General features: G+C 48.1%; 1 protein-coding gene across 3 annotated transcripts in view; it reads right to left on the bottom strand.

Moving 5' to 3' along the window:
• Positions 1-8,304: 8,304 nt before the first annotated feature.
• The window catches only part of BTAF1 (B-TFIID TATA-box binding protein associated factor 1), a 187,882-nt gene continuing 174,773 nt past the window's right edge, over positions 8,305-21,413 (bottom strand). For all 3 annotated transcript variants that reach the window (XM_075348556.1, XM_075348555.1, XM_075348557.1), the window contains exons 29-38: positions 14,998-15,075; positions 14,588-14,717; positions 14,150-14,291; positions 13,944-14,074; positions 13,128-13,253; positions 12,880-13,032; positions 11,543-11,754; positions 11,297-11,456; positions 10,824-10,994; positions 8,305-9,518 (exon numbers count right to left, since the gene is read on the bottom strand). In XM_075348556.1, the coding sequence (XP_075204671.1) occupies positions 9,372-9,518; positions 10,824-10,994; positions 11,297-11,456; positions 11,543-11,754; positions 12,880-13,032; positions 13,128-13,253; positions 13,944-14,074; positions 14,150-14,291; positions 14,588-14,717; positions 14,998-15,075 (1,450 nt within the window). In that variant the 3' untranslated portion in view covers positions 8,305-9,371. The remainder of the gene's footprint in view (positions 9,519-10,823; positions 10,995-11,296; positions 11,457-11,542; positions 11,755-12,879; positions 13,033-13,127; positions 13,254-13,943; positions 14,075-14,149; positions 14,292-14,587; positions 14,718-14,997; positions 15,076-21,413) is intronic.

Genomic DNA, 21,413 nt, shown 5'->3' with positions numbered 1-21,413 from the left:
AAGCAGAGTCTGCCTTCCATTCGCGCAGCCACATGGCCCTGCGGACTGCCACAGAGTTAGCGGATGCCACCGCTGTACGGCTAGCAGAGTCTAGAACTGCATTCATGGCGTAGGAAGAAAAAGCTGACGCCTGAGAAGTCAAAGACGCAACCTGCGGAGCAGAATTACGTGTGACCGCATTAATCTCAGCCAGACAAGCTGAGATAGCTTGGAGTGCCCACACGGCTGCAAAAGCCGAGGCAAAAGACGCGCCCGTGGCTTCATAGATGGATTTCACCAGGAGCTCTATCTGCCTGTCAGTGGCATCCTTTAGCGATGAGCCATCTGCAACCGATACCACAGATCTAGCCGCCAATCTAGAGACTGGGGGATCCACCTTGGGACATTGAGCCCAACCCTTAACAACGTCAGAGGGGAAGGGGTAACGTGTGTGAGTAAGGCGCTTAGTAAAGCGCTTGTCCGGAACCGCTCTGGGCTTCTGGACAGCATCTCTGAAGTTAGAGTGATCGAAAAACGCACTCCGTGTACGTTTGGGGAACCGAAACTGGTGTTTCTCCTGCTGAGAAGTCGACTCCTCTACAGGTGGCGGCGGGGGAGATATATCTAACACCTGGTTGATGGACGAGATAAGGTCATTTACTATGGCGTCCCCTTCAGGTGTATCAAGATTGAGAGCAACGTCAGGGTCAGAGCCCTGAGCTGCGACGTCCGCCTCGTCCTCCAGAGAGTCCTCAAGCTGGGAACCCGAGCAGCGTGAAGAAGTCGGGGAAGATTCCCAGCAGGCCCGCTTAGCCGGTCTGGGACTGTGGTCCGGGCAGGAGTCCTCCACGTGAGACCTAGGGCCCCCCTGGGAACGCGTTGCGGCGCGGATAGAGAGGGGCCTGGAGGCGACGAAGCAACAGGGCCCGGGGCCTGTGTAAGGACCGGTCTGGACTGCAAAGCTTCAAGCAGCTTGGCAGACCATTTGTCCATAGACTGAGCCATGGATTGTGAGAGTGACTCAAGAGTTTTTCAGCAAAAACGGCAAACTCTGTCCCTGCCGCCTGGACAGGGAGAGCAGGGGGGTCTACCTGAGCCGAGGGGGCCCACTAGTGACCGAGGCTCCGGCTGAGCAAGCAAAACAGGGGTTGAGCATTGCTCACAGTGAGGGTAGGTGGAACCCGCAGGTAACTTAGCCGCACAAGAGGTACAGGTCGCAAAATAACCCTGTGCCTTGGCACCCTTGCTCCTTGTGGACGACATGCTGTTGTCTCCTAGGAGAGTGATCACTGAGGGTATATGGGAAAGGGTATACAGCCCGACCGAACAGAAATATATAAATATATAGTATCTATTCCGGCACCCTAAGGGGACCAGCACCGGGTGACCGGTGTGGCTTACCGACCGCTAAAAAGCGGAGCGTGTGTCCTCCAGATTCCCTGCCTTAGGTCTCCCAGTGTTGCAGAGCTCTTTCCTGGAAATCCTCCACCGGCAGAATGCCAAAAAAATGGCTGCCGGAGCTCTCTGGGGAGGAGTGGGGCCGTGGGCGGCGCTAGAAAAGTGCGGGAATCTGGAGTCCCCACAGTGATCAGTGAGGGGGGAGGAAACCTACAGGATGCTCCGGCCCTCACATCCGACGTCAGGTTGGCAGTCCCGCCCTTACCCCTGATAGACAGGCCCGGGGGCGGGAGTTTTGCTACTAGGCCGCAATTGAAGCCGGGGACTAAATTTAAGACCGCGGCCGACAAGCAGGCGCGGTCGGCGCGGAAGTCCGCCGGCCGTCACAAATAAGCAGCTGCTGCAGCGTCCGGGATGAAGGCGCTCCATGCACATCCCCCATGGGGACACAGAGTACCTTAGTGATGCAGGGCCCGGTCCCTGAGGATAAATAGACTCCTGTCTGACAGATTCCCACAGGGGCTGCGGAGGGAGCACGGTCCCAGGGAATGGATGACCGCTCAGGATCCCACTTCTCCCAGAGCCGCTAAGGGATGGTGAAGGAGACGGCATGAGGCTCCGGCCTTTGTACCCGCAATGGGTACCTCAACCTTAACAGCACCGCCGACGTAGTGGGGTGAGAAGGGAACATGCCGGGGGCCCACTTTTCTTCCAACCGATTAACTAAAATGAGAATGCATGAGTGGATGTGTGCCTCCTTCCACACAAAGCATAAAACTGAGGAGCCCGTGATGCATGGGAGGGTGTATAGGCAGAGGGGAGGGGTTACACTTTTTAAGTGTAATACTTTGTGTGGCCTCCGGAGGCAGAAGCTATACACCCAATTGTCTGGGTCTCCCAATGGAGCGACAAAGAAATATAATATAGATTGTTGGTTCACAAATTTATTGCAGATGCAACGGCTCAAGAACAAAGTGTTACGGTATTAGATTACGTTGCTTGTCAAAGGCCAAAGTAGACATGGTCAACTACTAGTTTCCTGCCTTTTTCAACTTACCTAGAATGCCCATCAGCAAATAGAAGGTAAAATAAGACATTGGAAGTAAATTTGCAATCTACCACTAGGTGGCAGTATCTAGTCTTCGTGTTTTTACTGTAAGCATACATACTGCTCTACAGTAGTGCACCAACAACTACCCCTATTGGAATAAATTAGTTAAACTGCCCCCAGTGCTATTGCTCCCACTCTATGCTACACAAAATTATAGCACTAGTTGAAAATTAGTAGTATAAAATATAGACTTTAGGATTCTGTAGAAAAGCAATTTTCTCAGTACCAGATTTCATGAGTTGCAATTTTATAGATGCAATCTGAGGCTGTGCGCACGTAGCGTTCTGTCCCAGCAGAAATTTCTGCAGCGATTTGAACAGCACATGTGCGCTTCAAATCGCTGCAGAAAGTCCGTAATGAGAAAAAAAAAAAAAAGCTAATTTCATGCGCTCTGAGTGCAGCCCCTCCCATAGACAGAGCGGGGGATGCATGCAGAGCGCACGGAATAAGTGACATTCACTTCTTGGAACGCGCGCTTCGGGCAGCAGCCGAAGCGCTGCGCTCTAATACGCCACGTGCACACGTCTCTTGCATAATCTTCATAGATTGTGCTGGAGACGCAGGCCGCATGCAGTTACGCTGCGGTGCAGATCACAGCATAACCGCATGCAAATACGCAACATGGGCACATAGTCTTAATGACCAGCTTTAAGAGCTGTGTGAGTGTAAGAATCCTTACTCAAACCGTATTTAAAAAAATGATTGCTAACACAACTTCCTCCCCCCCACACACACCATTTACCATTTGATCATGAAGGAAGGATTCAGGGAATCAGTGAGTGATTAGCTGCACTAGTAACGGTCTGTACTTTAATATGTCTGCACATACATATTAATCCCCAAAGCATTGTGAAGTTATGAATCAAAATAAGATAATTGATTATATTACAAGCACCATGGTGAAAACATTTGTGTACCTGCCTAGCTTTGTGTGTGTAAACAGTGTCAGAGTATCTGAGCATCAACGTCAGAAGCTCACACAGTGGGAAAGGGAAAAAAAAAGAAAAAAAAAATCTACTCAAAAACACTCACCCTGTTTAAGCTTCCCTGATGTCATTGCTAGTGTAAATATTGGTAGTGATTCTCTTGGCGGTCTTGATGACGTGGCACGTCGAAGCAGGTGCTCCAGATTCATTTATAAAGGAGATGGACTATGGGGAGGAAGGGCACCACCCTATGAGATCTCCAGGTATACGAAAGGCAAAACTAAACAAAAAAAAAAAAAAGTGTACCTATCAAGGGATCACCAAAAAATTGAATCGTATGAAAGTATAAATCTTTATTACAAAAACAGAGAATACATGAATCTCCTCACTGGGAGTAAAGGCACATGAAAACAATTAAAAAAACATTAAAAACAGACTTGTATCGCCAAGCCAAAAACCATTTGTAATAAATGTGAAAGTGAATCACAAAAAAAACAAAACAGAACCCTCATACAAATATTACATAAATAAGTAATGTAACCCGCTACACAGTATGCACTTAAAACTGTACAATATAGGTTATGTAATTATAATATACTAGAAGGTGGCCCGATTCTACGCATCGGGTATTCTAGAATTTACGTATTGTGTAGTTCATGTATGATTTTTGTTATATATTATTAATATTATATAATTAATATTATATAATTAATATTATATAATTAATATTATATAATTAATAATATATATATATATATATATATATATATATATATATATATATATATATATATATATATATACATATACATATATATATATATATATATATATATATATATATATATATATATATATATATATATATATATATATATATATATATATATATATATATATATATATATTGTGTGTAGTTACCAAGTGTTTGTGTAGGGCGCTGTACATGTTCTGGGTGTTGTCTGGGTGTGGCGGGGGGTGAGGGCGGTGTTGTATGTGTGTTGCGTTGTTTGTGGAGCGCTGTGTGTCTGTAGCGTTGTGTGTGTGTTGCGCGGTTTGTGTGTGTGGTGTGTTTTGGGGGGAGGCATGTTTTGTGCAATGTGTGTGTGCCGCGGTGTTTGTGTGTTGGGTGTTGTGTGTGTGCAGCGTTGTCTGTGTGTGGGTGTCTGTGGTTCCCAGTGTGTGTGTGGTGTGGTGTGTTGTGCAGTGCGCGCGCGTGCGTGCGTGTGTGTGTGGGGGGGGGGGAGGTGTGCACCCCCCATCGTGCTCCATCCCCCATGCCTCGCACTCCCCATCGTGCTCCATCCCCCATGCCTCGCACTCCCCATCGTGCTCCATCCGCCATGCCTCGCACTCCCCATTGTGCTCCATCCGCCATGCCGCGCACTCCCCATCGTGCTGCATCAGCCCCTCTGCCCCCAGCATCAGCCCCTCTGCCCCCAGCATCAGCCCCTCTGCCCCCAGCATCAGCCCCTCTGCCCCCAGCATCAGCCCCTCTGCCCCCAGCATCAGCCCCTCTGCCCCCAGCATCAGCCCCTCTGCCCCCAGCATCAGCCCCTCTGCCCCCAGCATCAGCCCCTCTGCCCCCAGCATCAGCCCCTCTGCCCCCAGCATCAGCCCCTCTGCCCCCAGCATCAGCCCCTCTGCCCCCAGCATCAGCCCCTCTGCCCCCAGCATCAGCCCCTCTGCCCCCAGCATCAGCCCCTCTGCCCCCAGCATCAGCCCCTCTGCCCCCAGCATCAGCCCCTCTGCCCCCAGCATCAGCCCCTCTGCCCCCAGCATCAGCCCCTCTGCCCCCAGCATCAGCCTCTCTCCTCCCAGCATCAGCCTTTTCGGTCTCCAGCATCAGCCTCTCTCCTCCCAGCCTACCCCAGCCTCAGCCTCCCCCAGCATCAGCCTCTCTTCTCTCAGCCTCCCCATCCCAGCCTTCCCCAGGATCAGCCTCTCTCCTCCCAGCCTACTCCAGCACGCCGTGCTCCTCTGCCGACACTCACAGATCCGATCGCATATACTCACACACACCCGGTCGCATACACTCACACACACCCGATCGCATACACACACACACACACACACACACACACACACACACATATTGACGATATTGCACATACGCGCTTATACTCACAACATCCGGAGATACCACATGCTTCTGGCCATGTGATCCTCCGGCAGGTCCTGGAAGCTCACAGCACAGTATCGCCGCCGAGAAGCAAGCGATATCCCAGGATGTTGTGAGTATGTGGATGCGATGTGATGTGTGTGTGAGGTGTGTGTGAGAGTGAGTGTGATCTGATGTGTGTGCGTGTGTGTGTGTGTGCTGTTGTGTGTGCGTGTGTGCATGTTCCGCCGCTGCAGGACCTTGATGCGCTGGTAACTATGCTACCATGGTTACCAGCGTATCTCGTCCCCCGCTCGCACGGGAGCCCACACCAGCATACGCGGGCCAGACCCAGCAATGCGAGGGTATGTGTCGGCTGGTTTGGCGGCGTACGCTGATGTGGGCTCCCAGGGGTACAGTACTCACCTGGTAGTCGTGGCTCTGTGACCGTGTCGGTTCGGGAAATGCGTGGGCGGGGCGGGGCCAGAGCTAGCGTGCATTGCGTGAGGGGGGCGGGGCCGAGTTGCCAATGCCTGCAGGGTGCCGGGGCGAGAGGCAAATCTGTGGGGGGGCGGAGTCTGGGCGAGCGGCCGGCCAATCCGTGTGGGGGCGCAGCCTGGGCGAGCGGCCAATCCGTGCGGGGGGGCTGGGCCATGGCGAGCCCAGCGGCCAATCAGCTTTGTGTCACCGTAAGGACACAATTTTGGAGCAAGACAGACAGACAGACAGACAGACAGACAGACAGACAGACAGACAGACAGACAGACAGACAGACAGACAGACAGACAGACAGACAGACAGACAGACAGACAGACAGACAGACAGACAGACAGACAGACAGACAGACAGACAGACAGACAGACAGACGCAATTATATATATATATAGATGGGCTTGGGCAGAGCCTTAGATGGTATAGAGGGAATAGCAGTACCTCAAGGGCTATGAGCTGTCTTTTTTAGGATGACAGATAAAACAAGCCTGTTCCGATTTAGTCACATCAATATAGTAAATCGTATAGATGAAAAAACCTCTAAGAGACTAAAGTATCACAGACAGAGTCAGGAGATGCAACCCTGATCAAGGCTTGCGTGTTTCAGTATATATAAAAAAAGTGCAACAATAAGAACAGGCAGAGATGATCAGACCCGAGTGATAACCCTATCTTGCCAATAACCTACCCCTCCTGGTACCCTGCTATACATCTGCTTTACCCCTTTAGGATAGTGAGTATGAGACTATTTGGCATTGCCCTAAACCATGGTATATGGCAGTGATGGCGAACCTGTGGCACTCCAGCTGTTGCAAAACTACAATTCCCATCATGCCTGGCCATTCAAAGCAAAAGTTTTGGCTATGAAGACATGATGGGAATTGTAGTTTTGCAACAGCTAGAGTGCCACAGGTTCGCCATCACTGGTATAGGGTATGCCTCAGTTTTATTCTACTAGCCTATACTACTACATTCTATAGGGTGTATGCATTTTCTGCTGTACTTTTGCACTTTATAGCTGCAGTATACTTGCAGACTCTGATCAGGATAACTAACCTCTGATTTTGCTGGTGACATTTCGGTCCTACAGGGGCTGTTACACATACACTCTTCATACAGGATAGTGCGTGTGGTCTTAAATCTATTGCACCAGTCTATATGTTCCTTGTACTCAGGGGTCTGATCATCTCTGCCTGTGCTTATTGTTGCACTTTTTATATATACTGAAACACGCAAGCCTTGATCAGGGTTGCATCTCCTGGCTCTGTCTGTGATACTTTAGTCTCTTAGAGGTTTTTTTTATCTACACTATTTACTGTACTATATTGATGTGAATTAAATCGGAACAGGCTTGTTTTATCTTTGTCATCCTAAAAAAAGACAGCTCATAGCCCTTGAGGTACTGCTATTCCCTCTATACCATCTAAGGCTCTGCCCAAGCCTATATATTATAATTACATAACCTATATTGTACAGTTTTAAGTGCATACTGTGTAGCAGGTTACATTACTTATTTATGTAATTTGTATGAGGGTTATCTGATTTTTTTTGTGTGATTCACTTTCACATTTATTACAAATGGTTTTTGGCTTGGGGGATACAAGTCTGTTTTTAATGTTTTTAATTGTTTTCATGTGCCTTTACTCCCAGTGAGGAGATTCATGTATTCTCTGTTTTTGTAATAAAGATTTATACTTTCATACGATTTAATTTTTTGGCGATCCCTTGATAGGTATACTCTTTCTTCTTGTTTAGATTCATTTAAAAAGACACAAACGAATGTCGCTGCTCTTCAAGCTTGACGAATGGGATTGCTATGCCCTCTCCTGCTTCCTTTGACTGTGCGAGAACAAAGTAAAAAACACCAAAAGTTTTTTTGCACAGTTCACAAAAAAAAAAAATAAATACCAAAGTCTTTTTGCACAGTGTAAAAAGAAACACTAAGTAGCTTTTTTGCAAGTGCACTTTTACACAGTGGAAAAAAATAAAATAAAAAATAAGTTGAACCTTTTTCACTAAATTTCTGCCAAAAAAAAGCTGCAGAGAATTGCCCCAAACATGTTCTTGTGAAGTAGCTAAATAAGGGCAAAAATTATAAGATTGAAATGTACAAAAGGCATGTATGGTTAGAAGGATCAAAATAAATGAAAGCACAGTTAAATTGTATAATATAATACACACTTAGAAGCAGTTTACACTATAAATCATAGTGGACAACCCCCTTCCAACTGCTTTTAAAAAAAACCCCCCAAAAAAAACCAAACAAACAACATCTAAGAAAACAAACAAGGAAAAGATAAAGACAAAAGTTGTTTAATTTTCAGTTTACATGGAATGATAATTCATTACAGCACGCCACGGGATAAAAGTTGTGACAAGATTCCATTAGGTTTGCGTTTTCTATATATATTACATAAGGAGAGGTTATTTCTTTCCCAACACGTGAGAAAAGTCATTTTTTTTCAGCAAACGCTCAAATCCAGTCACTCACTGCATGAACAAAATATTAAAGCAGGAGCAAAGTCTGATGCATACAACAAACTACATATACACAGGGTAAGAATCCTCTCTGCCCGGCGGTACACATAGCAAATCTATATGTACAAGGGACAGATCATCTATTAAAACAGGAGAAGCGCCTCTGTTGTCCTCTTACAGATGATTGAATCCTAGATCTGCGGCTGCTGAATTAGATTAGCAAAAACATGTCCATAGCGCAGAAAAAAAAAACTCCCGAAAACTAATGTTCTCACTGAAGTTTTGGACTATTAATCCCCCCAGGGTGAAAAGAAAAAAAATATAAAAAAAAAATTGTAAATCAGAAATTTGTTTAAAATTTACATCCTTAATAGTAATAAAAAAAATTTAGTAAGCCACATTCAAGCCAGCAGCTGGGGACATAAAACTCACTCAAATGTTTAAAATGTATCATGTTCACTGCCATAGATCCACTGGGTGCACCACAGCCAGTCTATGAGGACCTCACACCCGGCTCTGTACGGGAGGACGATTAATGACCAGAGTCACAGGTCAAATAAAAAAATCTCCAAAAAAAAAAAAAAAAGAATATTACATGTTTGGAACAACAGCTGGCAGCGCATGAAGCCAACGGCTATGATGCAAACATAGTATAGCGCATTAGATATCGGGGATCCTTCTTGTAAGACTGTACAAATCATGTGACACAATCTCTCCCATTTTCTAAGGGTCTACCAATTCATTCTTGAAATTGACCAGCTTGGTGGGGGAGGGGGGAGGTGAAACAAAACAAAAAAAACGGACGCCAGAGCCCACTGTACCATCTCAGACCCTTGCTGAATATCAGCAACACAAGGGAGATGTAGCAGCCGCGGCCGTGGTGGGGTTACTTCAGAGAATGCATGAAATTGTCTAGACTGAATTCGGACTCGTACTGGTCCTGGTTCCACAGTTCTCCCAGGTTGTCCAGGATGGACTTCATGGAGTTCTTCCCGCCTGTTTCAGATGTTTCCATCTTCTCGCTCTTTCCATCCTAAGAAACAAAGTAATTGTTACAGATATTGGGGCAAAATAAAAAATTACATAATAGCCTAAAGACCAAATACCAGCCTTCTCTTATTTGCCACATATAGGTGTACGGCCCATCTACAGAAAAAGTATTAGGCCCCTTACACATTGCGTTTTTCTCTACGTCCACAGGTCCCGTCGGGGCATCCGTCTGGACCGCCCCTCCCCCACTCTGCAAAGCATGCTCCGGACGCATGCGCCCGACAGGGCCATTCACTGTTATGGAGCTCACTGCGTTAGCGTGTGCTCTGTTTTGTGCCATTTTGTGCACATATACGTTTCTGCAGACGGACACCCGAATGTAGGTGGTCTACGTTCGGGTGTCAGTCTGCAGAAACGTATATGTGCACAAAATGGCACAAAACAGAGCACACGCTAACGCAGTGCGCTCCATAACAGTGAATGGCCCTGTCGGGCGCATGCGTCCGGAGCACGCTTTGCAGAGTGGGGGAGGGGCGGTCCAGACGGATGCCCCGACGGGACCTGTGGACGTAGAGAAAAACGCAATGTGTAAGGGGCCTAACCCATCGATCAGACCTCTGTATCCCTTGGGACAATTATGGGAAGGGGTTGCCCCATTGGTTTAGCACTGCATCCCCCCACTAACATTCCCCTGCACAGCAGCAATTTATTGATATTTTGGGGCAGATAAACATATTGATCACTAACTGGGTTTTTTTTTTAATAGTTTTTCCTTTATGGCCTTGAACCTGCCGGTGTTATTTACGGAGACTGTTATTTTCTCTATAAGGCTGTGTGCACATGTGTACTTTTTCGCTGCGTTTTTTACTGTGTCCTGAGCACAATCTATGCAGATTGTGCAAATTCCATCCGCACGTTGTGTTTCGGCTGCTGAAATATTTTGCCAAAACGCTGCGTTCTAAAAAGTAACATGGTCACTTCTTTTGTGCGTTCCAGAGGCTTTCCCACTCTGGACTATGGCAGGCATAGGATTGTAAAGCAGGCCCCCTGGCAACCCATCAAAACCTGCAGTCACATTTGCAGAAGGGTACATTGGACAGCGCACCCTCTAGATTGACAACAGCAATTAAAGAGTTAACAGCAGCAAGTAGGGCTCTACACCCCTCACTGCTGTTCGGAAGATGCAGAGAAGTTCTGCCTAATTCAGGAGACGCTGGCAGCATTAATAGAAGAAGTAACCTCTTTAGATGCACAGACTGATCACACCAATATGCCTTTATTATGCAGTGCTCGGCATCAATGACCTCTGCCCTGTTGTGGATTGCAAGATATATTGATCTTGGCTCACCTTATCAAGTGTGAACAGGTCCAGCAGCTGGTCGGTGCCCATACTCTGTAAGCTGGCATTTTCCTGGCTAATGACCGTATTTGCAATACTCATTTTGAATTTCTGCAGACCCATAATCTTCTCCTCCAGAGTCCCTCTTGTAATAAGCCGGTAGACGTTTACTACACGTTTCTGCAATAAAAAAGCGGTAAGACATTCTATCAGAATTAACAAGCTAATATTGTGAATTAACCAGTGGAAAACCTAAGCCGTCTGCTATGCAAGCTTTTATCTGTATACTTAAACAGTTGCAGATGGCGCATGACCAGGGCTCAGCCGAGTGGTAAAACCTGAAGTTATATTGATCTTATGGCGCTTGTGAAAGCCGCACGTACCTGGTGCATGGGATGCAGCGATCGCCTGTATGTAGATTAGAGCGTCAAGGTTCAAAAGGTTTTTAGATGCCCATAGCCGTGAGGGCGACATGACCTTACCTGGCCAATACGGTGCGCTCTGTCCATTGCCTGAAGATCTCTCATTGGATTCCAGTCATGTTCAACGAACACTACAGTGTCGGCACCAGTCAGGTTGAGTCCCAGACCACCCACATGGGTGGTCAACAGCAAGACATCGATCGATGGGTCATTATTAAACCTGAGGGGAAGAATTCAGAGACATGAAGGCTCAAGTTACCCGAAGGACTAATGATTGAGTGTTCACAATGTGGGCCTGTAACTCACCTGGACACAATGGAATGTCTCTGCCCGGCAGGTATACTACCGTCCAGCCGTAAATATGTAACGGAGGGCAAATGAGGCTTCAGGAGGTCATGTTCCACTATATCCAACATGCTCTTTAGCTGACAGAAGATCAATACTCTGTGCTGGGCTACCACGGCTTCAGTGCCACCCTCCGGAGTGCCGGCATTGCCCAAACCGCAGTCCAACAGCAACTGCAAGGAAATGAAAGTTAGTAATTTTATTTTAAAGGTTAAAAAACAAAAAAAAACAAAAAACAAAAACCAAAACGAAGTTAAAAAAAAAACAAAAACCCAAACACAACGACCTAGCCTATTCTCCATTCCATTATCTGTATTACACAGTAGGGAATGTTTTGTTGGCAGACTACAGCAACTGATTGTGTAAACCACAACTCTGCCAAGTGAGCAACATCTCATCCCCACACCTTAGTACCCTATGGGTGTTTTTTTTTTCTCCTTTTATCTAGCAAAAGTGATGCCAATTTGAAGGTAAAGGGCAGTCACAGCAAATATTGATTGGATTTAGATTTGTCTTTCATTCACTTTGCATCTTGTTAAATGAGCCATGCCATTATGTCTATTTCTGTAAACACTTCCTTTGCAAAAATTTTATCCGATGTTAAGAAAAACACTGCATATTGCTGTATATGCACACACTTTAGCAATTCGTGTTACCAGGCAACATATGTTGGAGTAATCTTCCCATGCAGTCAGCAGACACTAAAGGCCCAGTCACACACGACGATATATTGTGCGATTGTACCCGCCCACGTCGTTTGTGTGTCACGGGCATTTCGTTGCCCGTGGCGCACAATTTCGTTATAACCCCCGTCACACATACTTACCTCCCTAACGACGTCGCTATAGGCGGTGAACATCCTCTTCCTGAAGGGGGTTGGACGTTCGACGTCACAGCGACGTCACACAGCGGCCGCCCAATAGAAGCGGAGATGAGCGGGACGTAACATCCCGCCCACCTCCTTCCTTCCACATTGCCGGCGGGACGCAGGTAAGCTGTGTTCTTCGTTCCCGGGGTGTCACACGGAGCGATGTGTGCTGCCTCAGGAACGAGGAATAACCGGCACGCAGAAGGAGGAACGACATTATGAAAATGAACGACGTGTCAACGAGCAACGATAAGGTGAGTATTTAACAGTCGTTCGGTGGTGTCACACGCTACGACATCTCTAACGATGCCGGATGTGCGTCATGAATTCCGTGACCCTGCCGACATATCGTTAGATATATCGTAGCGTGTGACGGGGCCTTAACTGTAAAAAAAAGAAATACTATGTATCCACCTTCTAACCCACGTACTTGTTTTAATGCTGATAGTTTGGGGGCATGCTGAATATCTCGCAGAGTCGAGTTTTGCGTTGCTAGTTGATCAGTGACCTTTTTGTGCTCTGGATGCTGAGGGGTTAAAACCAACGCAGGATGGTTGCAAAGTTTCCGCAAGTACTGCAGCGCCTGAAGAGAAGAGATCATAGGATTGTGTTACTCTGGGACATAGGACGGCAGTCTACAAACTATTCTATACTGTCTCCAATACACGCATTAATCACCTGAAATACATGTCCTGTGGCTTTGAGCTTTTGCTTCTCCCCCTCCTCGGACAGTGAAGATGTAGAGACTGTTTCGTCGACATCGGTCTTTGCGCGAGACTTTGCAAAATCTTCATATAACTGAACCTGAGAAAAAGCGACAAACCAAAATTTACAGATATCCATTGAACACTAGTGATGTGTAGAGAGGGATCCTGGATCTGGAAATAAACAGCCGTTTGTAAAAAAAAAAAAAAAATAAAAAAAAAAAAAAAAAAATAAGAAGTTGACTGGGTAGAAAAGAAAAACTATAAAATCTGCCATGGTCGTGTGATTGCCACATAATTTGATTATGGCTTGTTACTGATACAGTTTCCCTGAAAATAAGTGTCTTATTAATTTTTGCTCCATGCGCTAGGTCTTTTCAGGAGAGGTCTTATTTTTCCATGAAGGAAAATTCCCATTTATTGTTAAACAGAAAAAAAAAAATTATGAACATTATATAATGTACAGTAGATGTCATCACAAACCAGCATAACCAGACAAACTGAATCCCAGCAAGAATTTACTACTACCACCATTATTTCTATGTACAACATGCCCTGGTGTTCTGTTCGGTAGGTATGCTTACAAACAACCTTTGGTAGGTCTTACTTTCGGGGGAAGCCTTATATTTAGCAAACTCTACAAGGTCTTATTTTCGGGGAAACTGTATATCTGTGTGGTAAGCTGTGCACCTTTTCACTAATAGATGGCATAACCTTTAAACTGAAGAATCCCTTTAGTCATCTTAACAAAATTTTTTTTTCAATAAGGTTTTGTGGAAGTTTTTTTTACCTGCAAAGGACTCAATGAGCAGTAGTAATCCTGGATAATCTTAGGAGGAAGGTCTTGCAATACATCCTCTTTCATTCGACGGAGCAAAAATGGAAGAACTTGCCGATGTAATGCCTCCATTGCAAGAACACCTGTAAATATGAAGCAAAGATAAGTGGCCTGAATAAGCCAAAGCTTGCACAGAAATGCGCGCGCCCGTTCATTACCTGCTTCCTGCTCACGAGACGAGCTTCTGGCATCTCTACTTGCTAAAATAGGTTTTCCGTATCTTGCAGCAAACTGGCGCTCCGTGCCTAAAAAGCCAGGCATGAGGAAGTCAAACAGCGACCAGAGCTCCAGCACATTGTTCTGGGGAAAGAAATGGACATTGACTGACGGCAGTATAAGGCAATTAGGGCTTGCTCTATCAGAGTATTGCTGGATTCCAGCCCGTATGAGACATGGCAGATGCATCCTTAACCTCTAGGATGCACCGTATTCCCCAGTAAAGGGATAACGTGGCTTACACCTGTCATGCGCCACTACTGCAAAGGAATGACAAAGGGACACTGCATACATGGCTTCATAGAGGTTTATGGATACGTGGTGGGAAAGCTCCTGATGCACATGAAAGTATAACAACTATACATAACCCGCTCATATACCTGAATTGGCGTTCCAGACAGGATAATTCTATAATTTGCCGTTATCTGCTTAACAGCTTTTGACAATTTGGTCTTCCCGTTCTTAATGACATGACCCTCATCCAGAATACAGTAATTAAACTTCATACTCCTGAAATAGAAAAGGATCCTCACAGCGACTCTTACAAAAATCATGCACAGATATGATGTTTGTCTCAATCTCTATCCTTGTATAGAAAACGGTTAAACCCAATTATGTGTATAGGGAGAGAATAACTACGGTATATTATGTTAGTGGGGAAAACAGATGAAGTGTCAATTCACATTCTAGAGTCATCTTCAGGTTTTGGAGAATTATAGTAAGAAATATAGTAAAAGAGCTGGAAATGTATGACCTGAACCAATATGGGGGAATTCAGAAAAACACATACCTGAAGAAGTCAATATCATTCCTAACAACGTCATACGACGCTACAATCAGATTGTGTCTCTTCACTTGGTGCTGCAACCTGTAAAATTGGAAAAGTATTACTACACATCATGTCATGCAGTGTTCGTTAGGAACGATTGTCAGGCCCTGCCTAGAATAAGAAAACAAAAGGGTCACAAAAAAAAAAAAAAAAAAAAAATGAAGCTGAGCAGAACGATACACAGATTTATTGTAAAAGATTCAGTATAAAGTATATTTTATTAATCCAAATCTCTGAAGTCCAATGGGCGGTCAAAAGTGATTGACAGATGTCTTTAGCCTGTATGACTGCATGCAGGCAGTCAATGATAAGGACCACCCACTGGACTCACATGCAACCACCAGGGACGTCAAAGTGAACATTTTACTGAAACTTTCACTACAAAACATTGATCTGCTCCATAGCACCCTGCCTGTAGATCAGTTGGTTACATTTTTCTCATGACCGATCCCAGGAAAAAAGTCTGTTACATGTCTTAATTGGTCCTTCAGCTTGTAGACACCATTAGGGTTGCTTACTTTCCCACAAAAAAAAAAAAAAAACACAACAAAAAGATCTCAACTCAAAGATTTCAGGAAACATGGAGCCACCACTAGAGGGAGGTCACTGCATACAGTTTGCACTGTGCGACATGAGAGCTGTACAAGGTTTCCCCATCCCCCAGCGTTCATCATGACTGACCTGGTATAAGTTAGGCTATGTTCACATTTCCATTTTGCATCAGTCACAATCCGTTGCCTTGAGGAATTACGGTATCCTGCAAAATATTTTGCAGGAATCAGTTTTTTCCCCCATAGACTTCTATTAGCACGGATTGGGACCGATGACCCTGCGTTGCATCCCCCGCCTGATGATCAGTCGGTTACTGACTGACCATCAGGCGGGAGCAACGCTGAATGTATCGTTTGTGTAGCGGATCGTTTTTTTTTGTTTTTTTTTTACTATGAGCATGTGCACAGTAAAAAAAAAACAAAAAACCATGAGCCACTGTAAATGCAGTTCCAGCGGCCTGAACGATCGCTCAGAAAAGCCGGCGTCCAGGTGATCAGCTGATTCCTCAGAAAAGCCGCCGGTGAAACTGTTAAAAAAAAAAACAAAAAAAAAAACACAAAAGGGAATTTTGTTTACTTACCGTAAATTCCTTTTCTTCTAGCTCCTATTGGGAGACCCAGACAATTGGGTGTATAGCTTCTGCCTCCGGAGGCCACACAAAGTATTACACTTTAAAAAGTGTAACCCCTCCCCTCTGCCTATACACCCTCCCGTGGACCACGGGCTCCTCAGTTTTGGTGCAAAAGCAGGAAGGAGGAAACTTATAAATTGGTCTAGGGTAAATTCAATCCGAAGGATGTTCGGAGAACTGAAGACCATAACCCAAAAGAACAACCAGCCCAAAGGGCACAGGGGTGGGTGCTGGGTCTCCCAATAGGAGCTAGAAGAAAAGGAATTTACGGTAAGTAAACAAAATTCCCTTCTTTGTCGCTCCATTGGGAGACCCAGACAATTGGGACGTCCAAAAGCAGTCCCTGGGTGGGTAAAAGAATACCCTGATAAAAAGAGCCGAAAACGACCCCCTCTTACAGGTGGACAACCGCTGTCTGAAGGACTCGCCTACCTAGACTGGCGTCTGCCGAAGCATAGGTATGCACTTGATAGTGTTTCGTGAAAGTGTGCAGACTAGACCACGTAGCTGCCTGACACACCTGCTGAGCCGTAGCCCGGTGCCGCAATGGCCAGGACGCACCCACGGCTCTGGTAGAATGAGCTTTCAGCCCTGAAGGAAGCGGAAGCCCAGAAGAACGGTAGGCTTCGAGAATCGGTTCCTTGATCCACCGAGCCAAGGTTGACTTGGAAGCCTGCGAACCCTTACGCTTGCCAGCGACAAGGACAAAGAGCACGTCTGAACGGCGCAGGGGCGCCGTGCGAGACACGTAGAGCCGGAGTGCTCTCACCAGATCCAACGAGTGCAAATCCTTTTCACATTGGTGAATTGGATTAGGGCAAAATGAAGGCAAGGAGATATCCTGATTGAGATGAAAAGGAGATACCACCTTAGGGAGAAATTACGGGACCGGACGCAGAACCACCTTATCCTGGTGAAACACCAGGAAGGGGGCTTTGCATGACAGCGCTGCAAGCTCCGACACTCTCCGGAGTGATGTAACTGCCACTAGAAAGGCCACCTTCTGCGAAAGACGTGATAGAGAGACATCCCGCAGCGGCTCGAAAGGTGGTTTCTGAAGAGCTGTTAGCACCCTGTTAAGATCCCAGGGTTCTAGCGGACGCTTGTAAGGTGGGACTATGTGGCAAACTCCCTGCAAAAACGTGCGGACCTGCGGAAGCCTGGCTAGACGCTTTTGAAAAAACACGGAGAGCGCCGATACTTGTCCCTTGAGAGAGCCGAGTGACAAACCCTTGTCCATTCCGGATTGAAGGAATGACAGAAAAGTGGGTAAGGCAAACGGCCATGGAGGAAATCCGTTATCAGAGCACCAGGATAAGAAGATTTGCCAAGACTTGTAATAGATCTTGGCGGACGTTGGCTTCCTGGCCTGTCTCATGGTGGCAATAACATCCTGAGATAACCCTGAAGACGCTCAATGGCCACACAATCAGGTTGAGGGCCACAGAATTCAGATGGAAAAATGGGCCTTGTGACTGCAAGTCTGGGCGGTCTGGAAGCGCCCACGGTTGACCCACCGTGAGATGCCACAGATCCGGGTACCACGACCGCCTCGGCCAGTCTGGAGCGACGAGAATGGCGCGACGGCAGTCGGACCTGATCTTGCGTAACACTCTGGGCAGCATCGCCAGAGGAGGAAACACATAAGGCAGTCGAAACTGCGACCAATCCTGAACTAACGCGTCCGCCGCCAGAGCTCTGTGATCCTGAGACCGTGCCATGAATGCCGGGACTTTGTTGTTGTGCCGTGACGCCATGAGATCGACGTCCGGCGTTCCCCAGCGGCGACAGATCTCTCGAAACACTTCTGGGCGCAGAGACCATTCCCCCGCATCCATGCCCTGACGACTGAGAAAATCTGCTTCCCAGTTTTCTACGCCCGGGATGTGAACTGCGGAGATGGTGGAGGCTGTGGCTTCCACCCACTGCAGAATCCGCCGGACTTCCTGGAAGGCTTGACGACTGCGAGTGCCGCCTTGGTGGTTGATGTATGCGACGGCAGTGGCGTTGTCCGACTGGATACGGATCTGCCTGCCCTCCAGCCACCGATGAAAGCCAATAGGGCTAGATACACTGCCCTTATCTCCAGAACATTGATCTGAAGGGAAGACTATCGGAGTCCAGGTTCCCTGAGCCCTGTGGTGGAGAAAAACCGCTCCCCACCCTGACAGGCTCGCGTCCGTGGTGACCACAGCCCAGGTTGGGGGTAGGAAGGATTTTCCCTGCGATAGAGAATTGGGAAGGAGCCACCACTGAAGTGACGTCTTGGTTGCAAGGGAAAGACGTTCCTGTCGAGGGAAGCCGACCTCCTGTCCCATTTGCGGAGAATGTCCCATTGGAGTGGCCGTAGATGGAATTGCGCGAACGGCACTGCCTCCATCGCTGCCACCATTTTCCCCAGGAAGTGCATGAGGCGCCTTAAGGGGTGTGACTGACTCCGAAGAAGTGATTGCACCCCTGCCTGCAGAGAAATCCGTTTGTCCCGCGGTAGCTTGACTACCGCTGACTGTGTATGAAACTCCATCCCGAGGTAAGTCAGTGATTGGGTCGGTGTCAACTTGGATTTCGGGAAGTTGATGATCCACCCGAACTGCTGGAGAGTCGTCAGAGCAACGGTAAGGCTGTGTTGACACGCCACCCGAGAAGGGGCACTGACTAGGAGATCGTCTAAGTAGGGAATCACCGAGTGGCCCTGAGAGTGTAGGACCGCCACGACGGATGCCATGACTTTGGTGAAAACCCGTGGGGCTGTCGCCAGGCCGAAAGGCAATGCCACGAACTGAAGGTGTTCGTCCCCGATGGCGAAACGCAAGAAGGGTTGATGTTCGGGTGCGATTGGCACGTGGAGATAAGCATCCTTGATGTCGATCGATGCTAGGAAGTCTCCTTGTGACATCGAGACGATGACCGAGCGGAGGGATTCCATCCGAAACCGTCTGGTTCTCACATGTCTGTTGAGCAGCTTGAGGTCCAGAACGGGACGGAATGATCCGTCCTTTTTTGGCACCACGAACAAGTTGGAGTAAAAGCCGCGACCACGTTCCTGAAGGGGAACGGGGGTCACAACTCCTTCTGTCTTCAGAGCGTCCACTGCCTGAAAAAGTGCGTCGGCCTGAGCGGGGGGCGGAGAGGTTCTGAAGAAACGAGCCGCAGGACGAGAGCTGAACTCTATCCTGTAACCGTGCGACAGAATGTCTCTCACCCATCGGTCTTGAACATGTGGCCACCAGGCGTCGCCAAAGCGGGAGAGCCTGCCACCGACCGAGGATGCGGCTAGGGGATGCCGAGAGTCATGAGGAGGCCGCCTTGGAGGCAGTGCCTCCTGCGGCCTTTTGGGGGCGTGACTTTGACCGCCACGCATAGTGGTTCCTCTGGCCTTTCTCCGGCCTGCTGGACGAAGAGGATTGGGGCTTGGCGGAGGGACGAAAGGACCGAAACCTCGATTGTATTTTTCGTTGCTGAGGTCTCTTAGGTTTGGACTGGGCTAAGGAGGAGTCATTTCCCTTGGATTCCTTAATAATCTCATCCAATCGTTCGCCAAACAAGCGTTCGCCAGAAAACGGCAAACCGGTTAAGAACCTCTTGGAGGCAGAGTCTGCCTTCCATTCGCGCAGCCACATGGCCCTGCGGACTGCCACAGAGTTAGCGGATGCCACAGCTGTACGGCTAGCAGAGTCTAGGACTGCGTTCATGGCGTAGGAAGAAAAAGCTGACGCTTGAGAAGTCAAAAGACGCAACTTGCGGAGCAGAATTACGTGTGACAGCATTAATCTCAGCCAGACAAGCTGAGATAGCTTGGAGTGCCCACACGGCTGCAAAGGCCGGGGCAAAAGACGCGCCCGTGGCCTCATAGATGGACTTCACCAGGAGCGCTATCTGCCTGTCAGTGGCATCCTTTAGCGATGAGCCATCTGCAACAGATACCACAGATCTAGACGCCAATCTAGAGACTGGAGGATCCACCTTGGGACATTGAGCCCAACCCTTAACTTCAGGAGGGGAAGGGGTAACGCGTGTCAGTGAGGCGCTTAGTAAAGCGCTTGTCCGGAACCGCTCTGGGCTTCTGGACAGCGTCTCTGAAGTTAGAGTGATCGTTTGGGGAACCGAAACTGGTGTTTCTCCTGCTGAGACGCCGACTCCTCTATAGGAGGAGGCGGGGGAGAGAGATCCAACACCTGGTTGATGGACGAGATCAGATCATTCACTAAGGCGTCCCCTTCAGGTGTATCAAGGTTAAGGGCGACATCAGGGTCAGAGCCCTGAGCTGCGACGTCCGCCTCGTCCTCCAGAGAGTCCTCAAGCTGGGAACCCGAGCAGCGTGAAGAAGTCGGGGAAGATTCCCAGCGAGCCCGCTTAGCCTGTCTAGGACTGTGGTCCAGGTCGGACTCCTCCACGTGGGACCTAGGGCCCAACCTGGGAGCGCGCTGTGGCGCGGACCGAGAGGGGCCTGGAGGCGACGATCCAACAGGGGCCGGGGCCTGTGTAAGGACCGGTCTGGACTGCAAAGCTTCTAGCAGCTTGGCAGACCATTTGTCCATAGACGGAGCCATGGATTGTGAAAGTGACTCAGTTTCTCAGCAAAAGAGGCGAACTCTGTCCCTGCCGCCTGGACAGGGGGAGCAGGGGGGGTCTACATGAGCCGAGGGGCCCACTAGTGACCGAGGCTCCGGCTGAGCAAGCCAAACAGGGGTCGAGCATTGCTCACAGTGAGGGTAGGTGGAACCCGCAGGTAACATAGCCCCACAAGAGGTACAGGCCGCAAAAAAACCCTGTGCCTTAACAGCTTTGCTCCTTGTGGACGACATGCTGTTGTCTCCTAGGAGAATGATCACTGAGGGTATATGGGCAAAAAAGGGTATACAGCCCGACCGAACAGAAATATATATATAAATATGTATCTATTCCGGCACCCTAGGGGGGACCAGCACCGGGTGACCGGTGTGGCTTACCGACCGCTAACAAGTGGCGTGTGTGTCCTCCAGATTCCCTGCCTTAGGTCCCCCGGAGCTGCAGAGCTGTTCCTGAGAATCCTCCACCGGCAGAATGCCCAAAAAATGGCTGCCGGAGCTCTCAGGGGAGGAGTGGAGCCGTGGGCGGCGCCAGGAAGGTGCGGGAATCTGGGGTCCCCACAGTGATGAGTGAGTGGGGAGGAAACATGCAGGATGCTCCAGCCCTCACATCCGACGTCAGGTCG

Source organism: Anomaloglossus baeobatrachus, chromosome 5 (assembly GCF_048569485.1).
Source record: "Anomaloglossus baeobatrachus isolate aAnoBae1 chromosome 5, aAnoBae1.hap1, whole genome shotgun sequence".
NCBI classification, from domain to species: domain Eukaryota; kingdom Metazoa; phylum Chordata; class Amphibia; order Anura; family Aromobatidae; genus Anomaloglossus; species Anomaloglossus baeobatrachus.
This window is presented reverse-complemented; position numbering and strand designations above follow the sequence as displayed.